This window comes from Ipomoea nil, unplaced genomic scaffold, assembly GCF_001879475.1.
Source record: "Ipomoea nil cultivar Tokyo-kokei standard unplaced genomic scaffold, Asagao_1.1 scaffold0317, whole genome shotgun sequence".
Lineage (NCBI taxonomy): Eukaryota > Viridiplantae > Streptophyta > Magnoliopsida > Solanales > Convolvulaceae > Ipomoea > Ipomoea nil.
The window spans coordinates 6,431,845-6,454,271 of NW_017616745.1; the positions used below are offsets into that span (position 1 = coordinate 6,431,845).

Genomic DNA, 22,427 nt, shown 5'->3' on the forward strand with positions numbered 1-22,427 from the left:
TAAATGTATAACCATTTACACATAATAGTGCAAGTAATTTACCTTTTTACATTGGTACACCTAATAATGATAACGTTATATACACTTAATATTGTTGCTCAGTGTATATTATATTGTTGCACTTGTAATAAATTTTACTTGCACTTAGGTAGTTAGGTGCACTCTATGAAACTGTTACGTCAACTTTTACACAACTACTTGCACTTCAAATTAAAGTTAGAATTATTTATAAAAATACTACCGCGTATTTTTATATAAAAAAGTGTTTCTGTTCTGATTGATATGGATAGATGGACGACTGTCTTAGGTTTTTAGCACACACTGATGTGTCATTCAGCGTACACTGATGTGTCTTCCAGCACACATTGATGTCTCTTCCAACGCAAATTATTGACCTTCTAGAGCATATTGTTAAGCTTTCTAGAGCATATTGTTGTGTCTTCCAGAGCACATTGTTGTGCCTTCGAAATACATATTCGTTTGCCTTAGAGTACACATTGTTAAACCTTCCAGAGCACATTGTTATACCTTCGAAGTGTGTATTGTTTTGCCTTGGACTACACATTGTTGAAGTTCATCGGTGGCGAACTTTTTTTTTTTTTTTTTTTAAAAGATAAGTTAATCTTGATCACTAATTACTAATTCGAGTTAAATCTTGTTTGCTCGTTTATTATGTATGGTCGTTTATGATTTGCGTTGAATATCTAATATTAAATTTAGTCTTTTCAATAATTTCTTAACATCTTTGTGTCTCTCAGTGCACATTTTTGTCTTCGCACATTGTTGAAAATCGTAGGTGATGAATTTTATTTTTTTTAAAGAGCAAATGATCTAAGGCTAGGATTTATCCTCATGTTTCAACTGTGGCCTTTTTTTTTTTTGCACCAGAGAGTAAGCCTATATATATATATATATATATATATATATATATATATATATATATGGAAGGGTTCAGGTGCGTGTATAGGCGTATAGCTTCCCGTGTGGTTGACGCACCTTAAGCATTAAAATTGCGCAACTTAAGTATACAAACCACGCACTATATATAAGTTTAAACAACTACTCACCTTAAGCAAACAACACACGCACCTTAAGCACAAAAACCACACACCTTAAGTACAAAAATCACGCATCATAAGTACAAAAACCACACACCTAAGGTTTTAAAATGGCGCACCTTAAGATTCAACAATTCACGCACCTTAAGCATACAAATCACGCACCTTAAGAAAAATAACAACGCACCTTAAGAAGGAAAACCACGCACCTTAAGTTTCAGGTTGACGCACCTTTAAGTTTTAACAACTACTCACCTTAAGCCTACAAACCACGCACTTTAAGTACAAAAACCACGCACCTTAAGCATAAAAATCACGCACCTTAAATTTGACCTATATGCAATTACCAAATTGTCACCCATTTTTTTTTTTTTTTTATAAATTTTGATAATACGTTGATTTAAGCAAGATCAATGATTTAGATTTAACAGCACAACCCCACCGAGAGACACCCAACCCCAAATTATATATATATATATATATATATATATATATATATATATATATATATATATATAGGGCGGTACGGGGCAACTGCCTGTTGGCTGTTGCCCATGTAGTATACTGCCTGTTGCCCATGTAGTATATAAAGTAGCAGACTTATATTCACATCATAAACACGCTTAGCATTCTCTGCAAAGCAACTTATTTCCGTTTGCAATGGATTCTTCCATGAAAGTGATTTGTATCCTGATCTTTCTGCTTGCTTCAGGTGTCCAGGCTTCAGGTTGTTACGAATCCATCATTAGTTTTGGCGACTCTCTTGCCGACACAGGCAACTTAATTCATCTTTTCCGATCCAGTGCCGCCGCAATTCCCTACGGAGAAACTTTCTTCCATCGCCCCACCGGTCGGTACTCCGACGGCCGTCTCATCATCGACTTCATTGGTAAGATGCAAAAACTATCATGCTGCGTCACATGCATGCTTGCTGCCTGTATTTGTTGTTTTTGTTGTTATTGCTATTATTGTATATATATACGGGGCAACTTCAACCAAATTGATTGGAACTATTCACTTGATTTTCTCTATCATTCAATATATGTATATATGGTCGTCTTCAGGTGCAAATTGGGCTTCTCTATCATTCGTGTAGCGGTTGTGGTGTATTTCTTCAGTAGTTCAATTTCCTCCATAAAAAGTGAGGATTGATTTCAACCTCCAAAGTTTATCAATAGTTGAAGGTTGTAGTGTGTATATATATATATATATATATATATATATATATATATATATATATATATATAAAAGAGGTGTATTTCTTCAGTAGTTCAATTTCCTCCATAAAAAGTGAGGATTGATTTCAACCTCCAGGAGTTTATCAATAGTTGAAGGTTTTAGTATATATATATATAAAAAAAAGATTTTTTTTTTTTTGAAAGTTACTGACTCTATTACATTATAGTATCTGATCTGTTCATACATACTTTTTCAAAAAAAGAGTCAACAACGGGGTTGAAGCACAAAGAGAGTCAACAACGCCTCTACTGAGGCTCGATCTCATGACCTCCCACGCCTCCACTAAGGCTCGATCTCCCATATAAGAGAGGTCACTACATGTCATTTGAGCCCAAGGTGCTTGGCAAAAAAAAAAAAAGAGGTTAATTTTATAATTATTGAAAACTTTTAAGATCAAGTTCATTTTATGATTATTGTAAACTTAAAAGTTTAATAATAGTAAGATCCAAGCTAGTATTTCATTTGTTCACACTTTTTACAGGTCACATAACCCTCCCTTATATATTTATGAAAATGGCCCGCCTCCGATCCTGTTATACTAAATCTCTTAACCATTGATCATCTTAGATCGACGTATCATATTAGTTCATATTTCTCACTTAAAGTGTTGTTCTCACCGGTTCTTCTCTGCAATTAGGGTACATTTAAATAATGTTGTAAATAATGAATAATGCAGCTCAAAGTATGGGGTTCCCATTTGTACCACCCTACATTGAGATGAAAAACGCAAGCAAAAGCAATTTCATAGGGGGAGTAAATTTTGCAATTGCTGGATGTCCAGCAATGGATTCTTCATTATTGGCAGCCATGGGGATTGAAGACCCTTCTGGATCAAATGCTTCTTTGGGAACTCAGCTCAACTGGTTCAAGGAAATGCTACAAACATTTTGCAACACTCCATCTGGTAATTACTTACTTTCTATTTTTCATAAAAGGAAAATGACACTTTTTCCCATCGAGTTATATACATATAGCACTTTTTCTCCTTAAATTATTCAGGTAAGCACATTAGTCCCCTCAATTATTCTAAAAGTGACGGTTTTTCTTCCTGATATATTAAATTGACATTTCTATCCCTAAAGTAAACATTCTGTTTATTTTTCTTCTCCAACAAATTATTGCGTATACGTAGGGATGACCACAGTTCGGTTCGAACTGAACCGGACACTATAGCAATCGAATTAAAAGTTTCCGGTTATGATTCAGATCCAGAACCCAATATTTGGATTTCAGTTTATTAAAATTATAAATCGAAAAATCTGGATCATGAACCGTGACCGGCGGTTCCGGATCCGTTTCGCGATTTTGAACCGTCTTTATTTTAAAATTTTATTTTTTATTTTAAAATAGTCTAAATTCAACAATAAATGTATTTTATTTTTTTCCAGTTTAGAACATGAATCGGCCGTTCCGATTCGCGATTTTAATAAACTCTAAATATCGAGTTTTGATTCTAAACTGTAATTGAAATATTTCGGTTTGGTTGCTATAGCGTCTGTTTGGGTTGAACCAAATTGTGGTCATAATTTGTTGGAGAAGAAAAATAAATGAAATATTTATTTTAAGGGTAAATATGTCCATTTAACATTTCAGGGGAAAAAACAGCCACTTAAATAATTTAGGGGGAAAAGTGCTATAAGTATATAACTCAGGGAAAAAAAAATGTTATTTTCCTTTTCATAAATAATGCAATTATTAATGATTGATTAGGTGTACGAATGATATAAATATCATTCGTGGAAACCAAAGTAACCAAACAAGTAAAGTAGTTTGATATGTTTATTATTATGTTGTACGGTTATTATATGAGTACATAAGTTGTTGTCAATGAAAAGATTAAAGTTGGAAGAGATATTAGCAACAAAAATGTTAGGTTGAGAATGGGTCCTAGTCAATGAAAAAATAAGAGTTAATTCAAAGACTAAAAATTGAATCTAACTGAACTCATCTTGTGTTAATATCGAGTAGATGTAATAATGGCCCTATTTGGTAAAATAATTAGTCTATCAGTCAATTTTAACTTATTTGACCACTATTAGCTGTTTGATTTAGTTAAACAATCAATATGAGTGTTTGATTAATTAGTTTTTTGTAACAACTTATTTGCTTCAAAGTGCTAAAATTCAAAGCTCAAAGTAGTTTTTTCGATCAGTTTTTTGAGAAAATCATTTGAATGTAATCAGCTAAAGGTTAACAACTAATTTACCAAACTCTTTTTTACAATCAATTAATGAAATCAACTAGTCAAACTCACTAACTCAATAAATTTACACCCATTTACCAAACACCCCAATCAAATATATTATTATTATTATTGTTATTATTATTATTATTAATACAATCATTGCATCAATCATGATAAGCAGAGTGCAAGAAATATTTGCAAAGTTCTCTGGTTCTCATGGGGGAGATTGGAGGCAATGATTACAATGGTGCATTTTGGCAAGGCATTCCCATTGAAGAGGTCAAACCTTTGGTTCCTAAAGTTATTGCAACCATTGCATCAGCAATCAATGTAAGACCTAAAAACCTTGAATGCTACTCCATTTATTTCATTTTATTTATCATGTTTACTATTTATTGCTCAAATCATTTTTTTTTCTTTATTTATTTATATTAATATTTTTTAAATTATTTTTAAATTTAAATGTTTTTAATATTTAATAATACTTTTAATGTAGTTTCTAACATATAAGTTTAATATACTAATACTAAATCAACATTATAAAAAAAATTAAAAATAATTTCAGTTGCCTCGTTAATCAAATCAGACACAAAATGTGATAATATGGAGTATTTCTTATTATAGTATAACAGTACTATTTGTATTCTGTAAAATGAAACTAATTAACCAACCTAGCATCAACTTGATTTGTTGATTCATATTCTTGATCCAGGAAGTGATTGAATTTGGAGCTGAAACGTTGGTTGTTCCGGGGAATCTACCAATTGGATGTTCACCTTCTTATTTAACAGAATTTATGAGTTCCAATGATAGTTATTATGACTCCAAAACTGGTTGTCTTAATTGGCTAAATGAGTTCGCTGAGTATCACAACAAACTTCTTCAAGAAACACTTAATCGCCTCAGAGAACTTCATCCTCATGCCACCATAATTTATGCAGATTACTACAACGCAGCAATGGAGTTCTATAACTCTCCAAGAAAATTTGGTATGTTCTTTTTGTACATATTTACAAAATATTTTAAAATACACATTTTTTTTTAATGAGTTAATACTTAAAATGGTCATCGACTATAATGATTTTTCTCAATTTTGTCGTAAACTACTTTTGTAACTTAACGCAGTCCTATACTTTTGTGTTTTTGCTCAATTTAGTCAACTCCTAGACTTGCGAAGTGTGAATTGAAATCCCTCTTTCTTTTACGAATTTCTCCCAAACCTGCGAACATAAAATTTGATTCGCATGTCTAAGAGTAATTCTTAAAAGAAAGAGGGATTTCGCACTTCGCAACGCTGAGAGTAAAGAGAAACCAATATTGAGATTACTGAATTGTCTATTTATTTAACACCAATTTGACGGAATAACAAACAGATGACTAAATTGAACAAAAACACAAAAGTCAAAGACTACATTAAGTCACCAAAATCGTTTAGGACGAAATTGGTCCATTTTGAGTATTAACTCTCGTTTTAATATTGTTGGGTCAAGTTTAGCATATTGCCCCATTTAAGTGCAGTACTGTGGCTTACCAGGGAGGAATGTGGTTAAATTGCAGTATTGTGGCTTACCATGGAGTGATGTGGTTAAACGGTTAATATCCACTTACTTATCACTAATTGCTTTTAGAATGGATATAACAACTAGATAATCAAAGAATTCCGTAGTTAAGTTACTCGATTTACAGGATGGGTGACCCATTCAATGCAAACAGTCATTGACACTTTATTGTTGCTTGAATGATGCTATATATATAGGATTTAACAGCACCATAAGTGCATGTTGTGGTGTGGGAGGTCCATACAATTACAACAGCAACGTTGGTTGTAAACTTCCAGAATCTACTGTTTGTGAACATCCTTCGTCTTACGTTAGCTGGGATGGCGTACACCTTACAGAAGCAGCTTATAAATGGATAGCACATGGCTTACTGAAAGGCACATATATGACTCCTCGTATCAGCGATGCTTGCATTCTTAAAGCCCCAACAATATCAGATTGTAAGGAAACAATAATGAAAGCATGAAATTGAACTTAAATCTATCGTAGCTTTAGATTTCAAATATGATTGCGTTACACGTCATAATTTTCTTTAAGTATTATTTTAAAGATTCATAGTTGTATTCAACCAAACTACTATCATCTTCAAAATTAGGAGGAAAATTCATAACTGTTAGTGACGGAGCGAAAAAATTGGGGTTGGAGGCCCAAATTTTTAGAGAAAATTTATCATCTTAGTCGATATTAGTACCAACCACACAATATATATATATATATATATATATACCATATGTGATTGTGCCAATTATTATTGATAATTATTTTTAATTATACTATGCACAATAATATATGAAATATATAATTATATGAGTACGTTCTTTAAGATTGTCAAACATTACTTTTGAATTTTTTACATAACACAAAAATTATACAATAGTAAAAATAGGAAAAATTGCACTTTTAATCACTAAGTTATAGGGTAATTGAAGAATTCATAATTATTAGTCATGCTTACTTTTCGTCCCTAAAATATACTCCGTAATTGATGTTGCAAATTTCGTCCCTTTACTAACAAAACATTAGGAACAAAGTATAGCTTAGAAAGGAAGAGTGACCACAACCGTACCTGTTATTAAAAGGACGAAATTTGCAACGTCAAATATAGCTTAGGGACGAAAAGTGAACACGACCAACAATTATGGACGAATTCTACAATTATCACATAACTTAGGGACTAAAAGTGTAACTTTCGAGTTCATTTAATATATACATAATAGATTATTTTTTTAAAAAAAATTAGGAGGGGGGCCAAAAGTGTAATTTATCCATATTATAATAATATATACCTATATATTTACTGTAGGTGATGGATGCCCCAACTTCTGATGCCACAACTCTGCTTGCGACACTTAAAACATTATTGATTTGCATGAATTCTGTCTTTTTCAAGAACTAAAGTCCCCTTGTTGTTCACCCATTCCAATCAGCGTCTTCGAGGTTCGGTCCTGAATAACACAAAAGTTGTTAGTGAATTGAGATCAGCCAAGAGTTGAGATACAGAAATTAAATTGCAATTTAATTTAGGCACAAATAAAACTTTTCACAGCCTCAATTTTTCACCAAGCACCACAGTGCCTTGCTTTGCTGCATAAGTTTCTTCTCCATTCGGTAGCCCAACAGGACATGGTTTGATTGTCCTCACATTCATCATATGATTGAGTGTCCCTGTCATATGGTTTGACGCTCCGGTGTCAATAATCCATGGTAAGTTACCTGAAAGATGTTGGTTGGTTTCAAGTTTATGGACACCAAGAGAGCACTGCATTGTTCCTTTGAAAGTCCTCCAATAGCAGTCTGTTCTATATTTATCACCGATGCAGCTTGAGAAGGGATTTCACCTACAACAGCTTGTGCTACATTGACTCTTGGTGTTGCACTTTTTTTCTCGTCCAGTTTGTTGTTGCATGCCTCGACTTGCACTTCGACCATTAGATCGTGGTTTAACACCCCACCAGTCAGGGCATCCAATGAGTTGAAAACATCCTTTTGTATCATGCCTGATGCGGTTGCAGTGTCCACATGTCATTCCATCCTTTTTAGCCCCCCTAGCGTAACACCATTTCCTTGTCCTGCTCGCGTTACATAAGTTACGGGGCCTGAACGATTGTCTTGTGTACTCATTATCGTCCTTGCTTATTCATCCTGAACAACCATATGATAAACTCGATTCAGATTGGGTAATGGGTCTTGACTCAGAATATTAGAACGAATGGTGTTGTACTGTTCTCCATCAAGGCCCATCAAGAACTGATGAACTCGTTCTTCTTCCTTTCGTTTCTCCAACTGGATGCTCAGACTGTATTTACACCCTCCACATGTACAGACAGGCATCCATTCAAGGTTGTTGAGTTCGTCCCAAAGCAATTTGAGACGTCCAAAGTAATTTGTAATTGACTCACCATTCTGCCTACAGTTTGCTAAGGCTAAACGCAATTGCTAAATATGAGGCCCGTTAGCGATTGAGAATCGCTGTTTTATGTCATCCCATAGATCCGCTGCTTTTTCTTTAAGTGTTATAGTAGATCGCAAAGTAGGCTCAATAGTATTCAGAATCCATGAAACAATCATGGAGTTTATTGTCCACCAATCTTCCAAATCTGGTGAGTCTTCTGCTGGTTGTTGAAAGCTTCCATCTACAAAGTCAAATTTCTTTTTGGCCCTAAGAGCTATGCGAATGGCCATCACCCATTCATTATAGTTTTTTCCTTTCAATTGAACCTGGGTGATTAGACTACTCGGGTTGTCATTGGAGTTCAAGGCATAAGAAGAAGCTACGTAGGTAATAGCAACCTTTTTCTCACCCTCTGTTTCTTTGTATGAAGGCTTTGATGCCATAATAAATCAAGAATTTTGAAGGGAAAAATTCACCTCTGCTTTCATTGAAAATAATACAGCACATATAATACAAAGAGGTTGTCCTATCTCCAAGAAAACTAATGACAGAAAAATGAAAATATACAATGCAAAGTAAATAAATATTAAAAGATCAAAAAATAATATGAGAAAAGAAAAGAGAATATTTACAACCAAAAATAACTGTTAATGTTGAAACTGTATATATATTTCTGTGTATTTGATGTACAAGGTAGAAGCCTATTTATACATAGGCTGAGAGACTCCCAACCACATAATTCAAAAAGGAAATGAAGGACTAAGCAACTTATTCTATCTACCATTATTCTTCCAACACTCCCCCTCAAGCTGGAGCATAGATGTCAATCATGCCCAGCTTGTTACAAATATACTCAATCCTGGCTCTACTAAGGCCTTTCGTAAGCACATCCGCCAGTTGATCACCAGTTCTAACATGAACAGTAGAAAGTAGCCCTTGCTGAACCTTGTCCCGTACAAAGTGACAATCTACCTCAATATGTTTAGTGCGCTCATGAAACACAGGATTACTCGAAATGTGTATAGCGGATTTGTTGTCACACCATAAAGAAACTGGCACACTCACCTCTACACCAATTTCCCCAAGAATATTACACAACCACGTTACCTCACACGCCACATGAGCCATTGCTCTATACTTGGATTCTGCACTAGAGCGAGCCACAACACCCTGCTTCTTACTTTTCCACGACACTAGATTGCCACCAAGGAACACACAATACCCCGTTGTCGACTTCTTGTCACTCGGTGACCCAGCCCAATTAGCGTCAGAGAAGGCCTCAACACTCACATGCCCATGATTGGCATACAAAATTCCTTTCCCAGGAGCACTCTTCAAATACTTCACAACTCGAACTGCAGCTTCCCAATGGACTTTTGTCGGATTCGCCATCAACTGACTCACTACACTCACTAGAAAGGGGAAATATCCGAACGAGTGATAGTAAGGTAATTTAATTTCCCCACCAGTCTCCTATACCGCTCTAGATCTTCAAGAGGCTCCCCCTCACCGGTTACAAGCTTAACACTCTAGTCCATAGGAGTTTCGCAAGGCTTCGACCCTAAGAGCCCAGATTCTTCAAGTAATATACCTTTCTTAGAAAGAACAACCTCTATTCCAAGGAAGTACTTCAATACTCCCAGATCTTTTGTGTGGAATTTCTTCTTAAGAAAAGATTTGAGCACATCAATTCCCATTGCATCACCACTTGTGATCACTATATCATCCACGTAGACAATTAACAAAACGCTGCCACGGTTAGAATGCTTATAAAAAACAGTGTGATCATAGACACTACGTTGCATGCCAAACTCAATAACAACACTACTAAACCTCCCAAACCACGCTCTGTGAGACTGTTTTAATCCGTACAAAGATTTCTTCAACTTACAAACCTTCTCGTTCTCCCCCTGAGCAACAAACCCAGGTGGTTGCTCCATATACACTTCCTCTGTCAAATCACCATGTAGAAATGCATTTTTTACAACTAGTATAACGGCCAATCATTAACAACAGCTAGAGAAAGAAAAACCCGCATAGAAGTTAACTTGGCAGCCGGAGAAAAAGTCTCCGTGTAATGAACTCCATAAGTCTGTGCATACCCTTTAGCCACCAACCGCGCTTTAAGCCGAGCAACCGACCCATCAGGGTTTGTCTTGACAACGTAAACCCATTTACATCCAATTGCAGACTTTCCAGCGGGGAGATGGACAAGATCCCAAGTCTGATTCTCTTCAAGGGCTGCCATTTCCTCCTCCATAGCAGATTTCCACTCGTCATGAGACATAGCCTGACACAACGTTTTAGGGACAGACACAGAATCCAGTTTGGATATAAAGATACGAGAAGACTCTGACAAATGGCCATAAAAAAACATAGGAATAAAGTGGATGACAACAACTACGTTTACCTTTTCGCACGGCAATTCGAAGATCAGTTGACGGAGATTGTTGTAGGGGAGGAGCATTCACCTGTGCGACCGTTGGCACAACTACATCCCGGGGCCGCCTTGAATACACTTGCATAACAGAGGGTACAACCCCAGAAACAGACTCCATTGTGGGTACATGAATAGTGATAGTATAAGTAAGAAAATCCTCCTCTATCACCGGCGCCCTACCCCCAAGAACGCTATCAGAGAACACGGTCTCCTAAAAAAAAAGTGACATCAGCCGAAACCAGATACCTCTCTAAATCAGGGGAGTAACACCTATACCCTTTTTGAGTTCGAGAATATCCCAGGAAGATACACTTAAGATTTAGGATCAAGCTTCTCCTTTAGTGGACGGACATCCTGTACAAAACACGTACAACCAAAAATCTTGGGAGGCAAGGCAAACAAAGGTTTGGAGGGATACACAACTGAGTACGGGTTTTGACCACGGAGTACAGAGGAAGGCATCCTATTGATAAAGAAACAAGCCGTGTGAACAACATCCGCCCAAAACAATTTCGGCACTTTCATTTGGAATAAAAGGGCACGGGCAATTTCTAACAAATGGCGGTTCTTTCTTTCTGCAACACCATTCTGTTGGGGGGGGGGGGGGGTGTAAACACATGAAGTTTGATGTATGATACCATTTTGACTCATAAAGATCGAAAAGGATTTAAGAAGATATATATTCTTGAGCATTATCACTTCTTAAACACTGTATAGTCTTATTAAATTGAGTTTTCACTTCAGAATAAAAACTCTGGAAAACATCAAACAATTCACTTCTAGACTTCATGAGATACAACCAAGTACACCTAGAGAAGTCATCAACAAAGGTTACAAAATATCGAAATCCACTTTTAGACATAACCCGACACGGACCCCAAACATCAGAATGAACTAATTCAAATAAAGAATCCACTCTATTATTTACCCGAGAAACATAAGGAATGCGATGGTGTTTTGCAAACTCACATGACTCACATTGCAAAACAGTCAAAGACTATAAACCAGGAGACATCTTCTTTAACGCTGGCAAAGACGGTGACCAAACCGACAGTGCAATTGGAAGGGGGAAACATTGCTCACCAAACCAGTAGAGACGTTCTCGAGCGACTTAAAACCCTCTAAGACATACAGGCCACCAACCTCCTTCCCCTTACCAATAATCCTCCTCGTCAAAAGATCTTGGAACAGACAATAGCCAGGAAAAAACATAACAGAACAATTTAGGTCACGAACTATTTGATTGACAGAGAGCAAATTGAACGGAAACTTTGGGAGGTACAACACGGAATTAAGGGGTAACGAGGGAGTTGCAGTGGCCAAAATGACCAAATTCAAATTTTGCTTTTGAAAATTTATGTAACACACTGTAAATAAACTCTAGAATTGTGTAACGAAAGCAATAAAATAGATAAGGGAGTTTTGAGAAAACATATTTGATTGATGTCTGCTTACTGATTGCCGTTCTGTGTTGATAGTAGAAAAAGAAGATACACTATAATTGAAAAAGAGAGGTCAAACATCAATTTTAAATTAGAGAAGAGAAGTGTAATTTTGTCTCAAAATTATTTTTTTTCTTCCTAAAATCCATGAAATTCAAATACCAAGGGGTATGGGATTTTAATTCCATGAAAATGAGAGAATTTCAATTCTGCGGAATTGTAATTCCTTCCAATCAAACGAAGGAATTTGTTTGCCTTTGGAATTATTTGGAAATAAAATTGTAATTCCGTCCCACCAAATGCCCAAAATAAGAATATATAGGTTCAAGAATTCATTGGTCGGTGGCTGGTTTGGACATATTTCACGTGCATGCATGCTACTTAAGGGAAAATGTTAGAGATTCCGAAGACAAAACAAAGGAGATAATGCACATATATATATATATATATATATATATATATATATATATATATATATATATATATTGATGGTTTTATTGGGACCGGGTCCACCATAAACCGGGTATAGGAAAGTACTGACTTTATTACCCGGGGCGCTAGGCCCAAAACAATGCGTACAAAGCCCGAGGTACAAGGCCCACGGGGTGGGCTATAGCTAACTATGCTACAGGTAGGAATCGAACCCAGGTGACTAGATTAAGAGTATGAGATCAAGAACATTAGACCGTAGTGCATGTCGTGTCTGAGTTGCCACTAGCCAGAGATCCAGGGCCCCCTATTTATAGCAAGCCCCCCTCCTCCTCTAGCGTCCACGTGTCCCATGCAATCCATCCCCACTTCCCCATTTATCGCTACGCAAGCGGGCATGTTCGCCATACTTCTAAAACTCCCGTGCATACCACCCCGGTCTACCATGCTCGGCGCACCCGCCCAGCACCCCCTCGGGAAGAGGGGGGGGGGGGGTGCCGTTGACAATCTGGGGGGCGCACTGCCCCCGCTGGCCGCGCCTCGGCCTGAGGTGGCCGGCGGGACCCGCCGCGGGCCAGTCGCCGGCCGGCCATGGCCCGTGGTGGAGGCTGCCCTGCCCGAAAATATCGGTCATATATATTTGCTGCGCCTTAGTAAATAATAGGTGAAGTGGGCTGGTGGTTTTGGTCTCATGTCACTATCCGGGAGGGTAGGGGTTTGAATCCTATTGACAGTAGCAGTGTTTTTCCTTGTTGCCTTTTACCCATGGCCAGTGGCCTTCACTGGCCGCGGTGGTGGGGCGCTGCCGGCACGACCGGTGGCGCACCCCCCCGCCGGCCACGCCTCGCCGCCGGGAGTCCGGCGAGGTACCGGCGGTTTGTTCCCCGGAAATCTTGGCCTTCACTGGCCGCGGTGGTGGGGCGCTGCCGGCACGACCGGTGGCGCACCCCCCCCCCCTTTTACCCATGGCCAGTGGCCTTCACTGGCCGCGGTGGTGGGGCGCTGCCGGCACGACCGGTGGCGCACCCCCCGCCGGCCACGCCTCGCCGCCGGGAGTCCGGCGAGGTACCGGCGGTTTGTTCCCCGGAAATCTTGGCCTTCACTGGCCGCGGTGGTGGGGCGCTGCCGGTACGACCGGTGGCGCACCCCCCCCCCCCCCCCACGCGCCGGCCACGCCTCGCCGCCGGGAGTCCGGCGGGCCACCGGCGGTTTGTTCCCCGGAAATCTTTCTCTCTCCTCCGTTTTGGGCCACCACCCCCCCTTGTCTTCGTAGCCCAATAGGATTTGGGCCAATCTCCTATCATCACCACCCCCACTTGGGTCAATACTATGCCAATAAAATGGACCCCTGGGTCCCATATCCCCATCACAAGTCCCCCAGTTCTTTTAGGTATCTTGATGCCTAAAGGAAGTAGAACTCGGTATCACCACCTCCTTTCTTTCCCTTTCTCAATCTCCCGCCGCCACCTTCCATTATCACCATTGTTGTGCGTCACGCCATTACTTCGTACCTCTGCCACACACCGCACGTTTCCCTGACCTTCACTTCATCACCTAGTGTCGAGAGGTCAAGGTGACTCCTCTATTGTCACTTCTTGGATGCTTCTTGCAGTGTACATCTCTTTTGTTGCATTTATTTAGTATGCTTTTGTCGATTTCTCCATGATGCACCTGCATGCTTCTTTTAAATATTCAATGGATGTCTTTGCTCCTTCTCCATGCTACACCTGCATGCAACCTTTTTTTTATTTTTTTTATTTTTTTTTTTTTTTTGTAATTTCGAATATTTCAGCAACCTTAATAATCTAGTGGTAATCTAGTTTCGTTCTTTTTTTTTTTTTTTTTTTTTTTTTTTTAATTTCGAATGTTTCGGCAACCTTAATAATCTAGTGATAATCTAGTTTCGTTCTTTTTTTTTTTTTTTCCCATGCAATTTGCCGCCAACTGCATGCGGCTTGCCGGGGGCAAGTCCGCGCATGTGGGTTGCGATAACCCACATGCCCCATCCGCCAACTGCATGCGGCTTGTCGGGGGCAAGCCCGCGCATGTGGGTTGCGATAACCCACATGCCCCATCCGCCAACTGCATGCGGCTTGCCGGGGGCAAGTCCGTGCATGTGGGTTGTGATAACCCACATGCCCCATCCGCCAACTGCATGCGGCTTACCGGGGGCAAGTCCGCGCATGTGGGTTGCGATAACCCACATACCCCATCCGCCAACTACATGCGGCTTGCCGGGGGCAAGTCCGCGCATGTGGGTTGCGATAACCCACATGCCCCATCCGCCAACTACATGCAGCTTGCTGGGTGCAAGTCCGCGCATGTGGGTTGCGATAACCCACATGCCCCATCCGCCAACTGCATGCGGCTTGCCGGGGACAAGTCCGCGCATGTGGGTTGCAATAACCCACATGCCCCATCCGCCAACTGCATGCGGCTTGCCGGGAGCAAGTCCGCGCATGTGGGTTGCGATAACCCACATGCCCCATCCGCCAACTACACGCGGCTTGCCGGGGATTAGTCCGCGCATGTGAGTTGCGATAGCCCACATGCCCCATTCGCCAACGCCGTAGAGCCAGCATGCACAGCACGTAAGAGCACATAGTTGAGGTGGACGTGGGCCAAGCATGCAGAGCACATAGGAGTACGTAGTTGAGGTGGCCGCGGGTCAAGCATGCAGAGCACATAGGAGCATATAGTTGTGGTGGCCGTGGGCCAAGCATGCAGAACACATAGGAGCACATAGTTCGGGAAAATAAACACAATCTTTACCTAACTAAGTGTTCAAGTGTACTCACCAGAGTAGCGTCTCGATGTGCTAAGTGTGTTACCTTATAGGGTAGCTCCTCTTGCGAATCAACCATTTGAGCATACCTCGGAACCTTGCTAGGATGGTAGAGACTACAAACAAGGGCTAATCGTAGCGAGCCCCATAGACGGTGCCAATGATGGTTTTATTGGGACCGGGTCCACCATAAACCGGGTATAGGAACATAGGACGGGGGTAGGAAAGTACTGACTTTATTACCCGGGGCACTAGGCCCAAAACTATGCGTATAAAGCCCGAGGTACAGGCTTAAAAAGCGGCCCAAATACAAAGAACAAGGCCCACGGGGTGGGCTATAGCTAACTATGCTACTGGTAGGAATCGAACCCAGGTGACTAGATTAAGAGTATGAGATCAAGAACACTAGACCGTAGTGCATGTCGTGTCTGAGTTGCCCCCTAGCCAGAGATCCAGGGCCCCTATTTATAGCAAGCCCCCCTCATCCTCTAGCATCCATGTGTCCCATGCAATCCATCCCCACTTCCCCATTTATCGCTACGCAAGCGGGCACGTTCGCCATACTTCTAAAACTCCCGCGCATACCACCCCGGTCCACCATGCTTGGCGCACCCGCCCAGCACCCCCTCGGGAAGGTGGGGGGGTGCCGTTGACAATCTGGGGGGCGCACTGCCCCCGCTGGCCGCGCCTCGGCCTGAGGTGGCCGGCGGGACCCGCCGCCGGCCGGCCAATGGCCGGCCATGGCCCGTGGTGGAGGCTGCCCTGCCCGCAAATATCGGTCATATACATTTGCTGCGCCTTGGTAAACAATAGGCGAAGTGGGTTGGTGGTCTTGGTCTCATGTCACTATTTTGGAGGGTAGGGGTTCAAATCCCACTGGCAGCAGCAGCGAGCCTTTTACCCATAGCCGCAGCGGGCCTTTTACCCATAGCCGCAGCGGGCCTTCACTGGCCGTGGTGGTGAGGCGTTGCCGGCATGACCGGTGGTGCACCCCCCCGGCCGGCCACGCCTCGCCGTCGGGAGTCCGGCGGACCACCCCACCGGTCCACCACCGACCGGCCACCGGCGGTTTGTTCCCCGGAAATCTTTCTCTCCTCCGTTTTGGAAAACCACCCCCGTTGTCTTCGTAGCCCAATAGGATTTGGGCCAATCTCCTATCATCACCACCCCCACTTGGGTCAATACTATGCCAATAAAATGGACCCCCGGGTCCCATATCCCCATCATATATATATATATATATATATGCTCCAAAGCTGGAGATGATCTGCATGTATTCTCTATTTGGCATTTTGATCAAATGGTGCTCTTAGTGTTTTTTTTTTTTTTTTCTTGTGGAATTTTAGAAGTAGAAACTTTTGTTTAATAAGTTATAATATAAAACTGGACCGAATAAAATCGAAGGAAAAAAAAAAACAAATTTTGCAAGTAACTTAATTGGTTTGCTTGGTTTGCAATTATGTGAAACGCTAATTTTTCCTTGTATACGATCAATATTAGGGTTGAGGTTCAATCTTTTTGGAAGAATGATGGAACACCTAGTGCATCTTAGATCTAGTGAGGGAATTGAGTGGAAGAAGAAGCTGCTTATTGATGAAATGAAGTACAGAACGAAGAAGAAGAAAGGAAGCAGCCTTATATAGACTGGAAGCTAAGTAACAGAAATAACATAATTATGAAGCAGGGGAAAATACAAAAAAGCCCTTGAGGCTAAACATATAAGCTAAGTATATGAGAGGCTGATCAGATAAGCAGATGAGCTGGTGAAGAGCTGATAATGAGTTGTTATTTTGACACCCCCCCCCGTAAGTTGGAGCATGAATATCTTGAAGGCCCAGCTTAGAGTGGAAAACATCAAAGCTTGGCTTAGGCAATGCCTTGGTAAAACCATCTGCAGTTTGTTCCTTTGATGGAATTGAAAGTAGCTTTACAACACCTTCATTAACCTTTTGCTTGACCACATGGCAATCAATCTCAATGTGCTTAGTACGTTCATGAAACACATGATTTTCTCCAATGGCTATGGCAGACTGATTATCACAAAACAACACACTTGGACTGGCAGGATGCACTTTCAAATCTGCCATCAAGTATAGGAGCCATTGAATTTCACACACAGAAGAGGCCAAAGCTCTGTATTCTGCCTCTGAGGAAGATCTAGAAACAGTAGCTTGTTTCTTTGTTTTCCAAGATATCAATGATTCCCCTAAGTAAATGCAAAAACCAGTGATAGATTTCCTTGTTTCTGCACAAGTAGCCCAGTCTGAATCTGAAAAACCATATAACTTGAGGTGAGACTTGGCTGAATAGAACAACCCTTTACCAGGAGCCCATTTTAGATACCTCAGTATTCTGTGAGCTGCCACAAGATGAATGTCCCTAGGCTGATCAACAAACTGACTTAGTTGTTGGACAGCATAAGTGATATCTGGCCTAGTATTAGTGAGATACAATAACTTTCCTATTAGTCTTCTGTAGACTTCAGGATTATCAAGTTTTGTACCTTCAGTGCTTGTGAGTTTTTGCCCTGCAGTGATAGGAGTGCAAGCAGGTTTAGCCTCCAGAAAACCATACTCTTTCAATATGTCCAAGGTGTATTTTCTTTGGCATAGATTAAGGCCCTGAGTAGATCTGAAAGCCTCTATTCCAAGGAAGGTGTATTTTCTTTGGCATAGATATAGGCTTCGAATCCGGTGCAACCCCTATGATACATGAGATGGTTGAGATTGAAAGATTCTTTTAAATTAATTATGGACATTTTTAAAACATAAGGATTAAAAGTAATTCTAGTATTGAGTTTATTTTTGGTTAGTATTAAATTGTAATATTGAGCATAATATTAGGTAGAATATTATAGGTAATAACTAGTAATAATTGGTATTGAGAGCTGATATTTTTAGTTGATTATGTACGACGGTATGTGCGTGTATGTAGTATGTCGTGTGCAAATCTTTAGTTTTTTTTTTTTGTGGTAATTTTACGGAAATAATTTATATATGTGTGCGTGAATTTATGTATATGGGTTGGTTTTAAAGGAGAATATTGTAAGAGTAGTACGTGTAGTTTTTTTTTTTTTTTTTTTGTGGACACCGGATGTGAACTTACGGAGGTGTGCAAATATGTACTCCGGCGTGTGCAAAGCTTAGGGATGAGAGCATTGTTTCTTTAAAAAAAAAAAAAACAAACAAACATTAATAATATGCGTGTACGTGAATGATCCACATTTTTTGTTATGCTAAAACTTAATTTATGAATGCAGAAGCAATGTAAAAATTTATTTTAAGATGGTGTGTGTGTGCATGTGATCTGGCGTGTGTAAATTTCTGGGATGAGGGATTTGAAATTTTTTATTTTTGGTATTTTTACCAAAATTGATATTAAGTGTGTCCGTGAAGTCAGATATATGATTTGTTTTTAAAGAAGAAGATTGAAATAGTATTATGTGTTGTTTTTTTTTTTTTTTTGGACACCGAAAATGTACTTACAGTAGTGTGTGCGAATATGTGCTTTGGCGTGTGCAACGTTTAGGGATGGGGGCATTGCTACATATTTTTTCCTAATCAATCATTAATATTATGTGGGTGCTTGAATTTTTGTTAATGTTTTTTTTTTTAAAATAATAATTTGTAAGTGCACTATTCGCTGGTTTTTGTTTTTTATGCGCTTGAGTGGTAATGTACGGTGGCGTGTGCGTATATGTGAAACAGTATGTGTGAGTTATTATAATGTGATCTTGGCATGAAACTGTTATACGGTGTGGTCGTGTATTCGTGCTTGATTTGTGGTTGTTTTTTTTTAATACTGACTAAAGGGTAGTAAAGGTGTGTGCATCGGGGTGTTACGGCATGTGCGAACAACTTGGCGTGAAATTTTTTTCAATTTACCTACGTAAGTACTAAGGATGTATTGTGGAGGTCGGTGTGTGCATGAGTGTTGTATGACATGTGCTAGTTAATGAGCCACGGACTTTAGCATGCCGTTGTTATTTTTTTATTAGTTTTTAATGAACTAAAAAAAAATGTTATTTAGTGTGAGCGTGTATTCAAGTACACACCCAACAACTTCAGCGCACACATCTAGATTTTAACGATTTGGATGGGTGCGTTACTTCATCTGGGCGTGTGCAAAACACTGTAGGGTTTGGAAGTCAATAATGAATCAAATGTAACAATTAATAACTCTGGGCACACACTCAACTACTATACCGCACACATTGATTTTATATAAGTTTTTGTATTGCAATTGAACTAAATTTTGACATTTTAATAAAAATCAAATTGAACTTCTATGACATACTCTAAAATAATATGGCATTACAGTATGAACAGTATAATCTAAGTTTCATATCACTAATAATAATAAATTTTTAAACTTTTAAATAAAAATTGAATTAATTACAAACATAATTAAATACATATTTCAATTAATTTGTCAAGCATGTAATTAAAGCTATACAAAAGCCTCCACACATGACTCGGAGCACACACCCAATAACTTCAGCGCACACATGTGGTTTCTGAGATTTAGATGTGTGCGTTGCTACAGCTTGGCGTGTGCATAAACTGAAATAACGAACAAATATGAATTGCCACACAACCGCAATTATTGAAACGCAAAAATAATCATAATAACATACAAAACACCAGGAAAAAAACAATAATAAATATTGATATTTGGGCACAATTTGTCCACTGTTTAATTATTGGTTTTAATTTAGAATGGACAATCAGAAAAGATAAGAGCAAGTAAGGGTTATAGAAACATAAAGATACAATACATCAAACTATCAAGGCAGAAAAAGAAATGCTAAGTAGAACATGGAAATTCATAAAAGCATTAACTGCAAAGATTGCTCTTTCACTAAATAGAGGATACAAAGCATAGTCCACTCAGTCTACATTAGCTGCAAAGATTGCTCTCTTCACTTTCAAATCAAGAGAACATTGGTCAAATCAATCAGAAAGGAAATGCAAGGATTCATTTGATTGTCATGCAAGAAAACCCAGATATCAACTTATTCTACTCAGAAATATTTTTACTCCTAGAATGCCTGTCATTGAGAACTTGTAATAAACCAGCCAAATCCTCATTACCAACATAAGAATTGATAAGCGGGGTTCTAATTGTCTTATCTGTTTTCAATATTTGCCTTAGAGTTCTTTAGCTTCTGAGAACTATTTAGTAATTAGAAAACCCATTATTTTTTCTCACGCAAGGACACAGAGCTACGCGAATTATTGCCTTCACTTTCTTCGTACGGAAAATCATCAAGAAAATGGGGAAATTGCACTTGCAAAACTAGTAAAAGGATCTAACTTCACTAACCTGATTGATTTCAAACAAGTAGAATGCAATGTTTCCTGTTACAATTCCCAAATAAAAAAAAAATCAGAACGCAAATAAATGAATACACACTGGGAAATCAACATACAAAAGCGCTTACCTTGAGGCAATTTGCAGAGGGCTTGAGAAGGGAATGTATGAAACCATCAAGAATCTTATTTAGCATAATAAACAACTATTTTTTTTCCCAACATTTTGATTAAATACACAATTTTTGAATCTTTCTGTCTCTCCTTCCCCTCAACGACAGAAACTTTGAGAGAATGAAAGAATAATGGTTCAATTGGCAAAGGAAAAAGAAAATAATGGGATTTAGAAGAGGCTTTGGGTTAAATCAATTTCTAAGTAGGATAAACCTTTGTAGACATGTTAGAGCCTATAAATATACATAATCACATTTCTACAGCCTCTTTAATTTGTAGTATTCTAGTTCACTTTTTCGTTGTTAGACATACCCATAAGGAAGTTGAAACCTTTTGGAGAACTATTGCCCATCATTTTCATATTATTCTATTAAATCAAGAAATCATTGGTATGCAGACCATCATCGTCAATTGAAACTAACACCCATCAACACCCCTGCCGAAAAACCCAATACCAGACACCACATGCCACCGTCGCCGCACCCCAGACCGGCCAACATACCCCGTCACGAAAATCACACCACCGTAAACAACACATCACACCCCATCCCCCACAGAACCGAGATCCCCCGCCGGAGCCCAAACCCCCCCCCCCCCCCGCCCCCCCCTCCCAAAAAAAAAAAAAAAAAACAACCCTAACAACAAACCCAAGAACGCAGATAAACAAGAAATAAAAAACAATGGAACATCAGAATACCTTGAACATCAGAAGAAATCCCCTTAGTCGCTTTGACCATTTGACAAAACAGAACCACACCGCGAGAAAAATACAAAATCCTGAATACTAGCAAGTCTTAATAAAATCTATTGAAAAATTTATTTTTAAAAAGACAAGCCAAATGACTGAGATAGGTTTTGGCGTCATCAAAAAGGAGGAAAATTGATAGGAATATTTTTTGTAATAAAGTTTTGATGAGCCAAATGTACTTTAGATCCCCTTAAAATTTAGGTCTTTAGAACAAGCATCATAATTCAGAATATCAAGCCAGTATGCAAAGGAAAATCTACTACATGAAGAACAAAATTAATTGGGAGAATTAATTTTGGTCCTACAAGTATTCATCCGGAACTGAAGTACTAAACAATGGCGTTGCAAAGAAAGACCGGATGAGCCTAATGGCGAAATGGTAGAAGTCCTTATATCTAATGATCACACTTGAGATAAATTCCCTTCTAAGGACTTATTTTTTATAAGCCGGAATTCAAAAGGAGCACAATGTCTCAAAAAGAAGCACAATGTCTCAAAAGAAGCACAATCCCTCAAGTCAAACAAGCACAATGTGTTGAAGTCAAAGAAGCAAGAAGCGAAAGAAGCATAATATGGCCAAATCAGAAAAGTACGATGTAGCAAGTCAAACAAGCAAGATATGATTTTTAGAGCACAATGAGTCTCAAAGGAGCAAGATGTGACA

The 22,427-nt window shown here is 39.2% G+C and overlaps 2 protein-coding genes across 2 annotated transcripts; one reads left to right on the plus strand and one right to left on the minus strand.

The window, feature by feature from the left end:
• Window positions 1-1,594: 1,594 nt before the first annotated feature.
• Window positions 1,595-6,544, plus strand: LOC109171324 (GDSL esterase/lipase At1g28590-like). The gene is made up of 5 exons (XM_019320404.1): window positions 1,595-1,947; window positions 2,974-3,201; window positions 4,664-4,812; window positions 5,195-5,471; window positions 6,239-6,544. Exons 1-5 carry the CDS (start codon window positions 1,719-1,721, stop codon window positions 6,505-6,507), a joined length of 1,152 nt encoding a protein of 383 aa, XP_019175949.1. The 5' UTR covers window positions 1,595-1,718; the 3' UTR covers window positions 6,508-6,544.
• Window positions 6,545-17,202: 10,658 nt separating this feature from the next.
• LOC109166695 (uncharacterized mitochondrial protein AtMg00810-like) lies at window positions 17,203-20,619 on the minus strand. The gene is made up of 2 exons (XM_019315591.1): window positions 20,580-20,619; window positions 17,203-18,170 (listed from the first exon to the last, which is right to left on the minus strand). Exons 1-2 carry the CDS (start codon window positions 20,617-20,619, stop codon window positions 17,203-17,205), a joined length of 1,008 nt encoding a protein of 335 aa, XP_019171136.1.
• Window positions 20,620-22,427: the final 1,808 nt, after the last annotated feature.

Coding starts and splice junctions, on each gene's coding strand:
- LOC109171324 (XM_019320404.1), top strand. CDS start 1,719: ATGGATTCTTCCATGAAAGTGATTTGTATCCTGATCTTTCTGCTTGCT. Junction 1,948..2,973: donor TCTCATCATCGACTTCATTG/GTAAGATGCAAA, acceptor TGAATAATGCAG/CTCAAAGTATGGGGTTCCCA. Junction 5,472..6,238: donor TAACTCTCCAAGAAAATTTG/GTATGTTCTTTT, acceptor CTATATATATAG/GATTTAACAGCACCATAAGT.
- LOC109166695 (XM_019315591.1), bottom strand. CDS start 20,619: ATGAGGATTTGGCTGGTTTATTACAAGTTCTCAATGACAG. Junction 18,171..20,579: donor TTACAAGTTCTCAATGACAG/GCATTCTAGGAG, acceptor TCCTTGGAATAG/AGGCTTTCAGATCTACTCAG.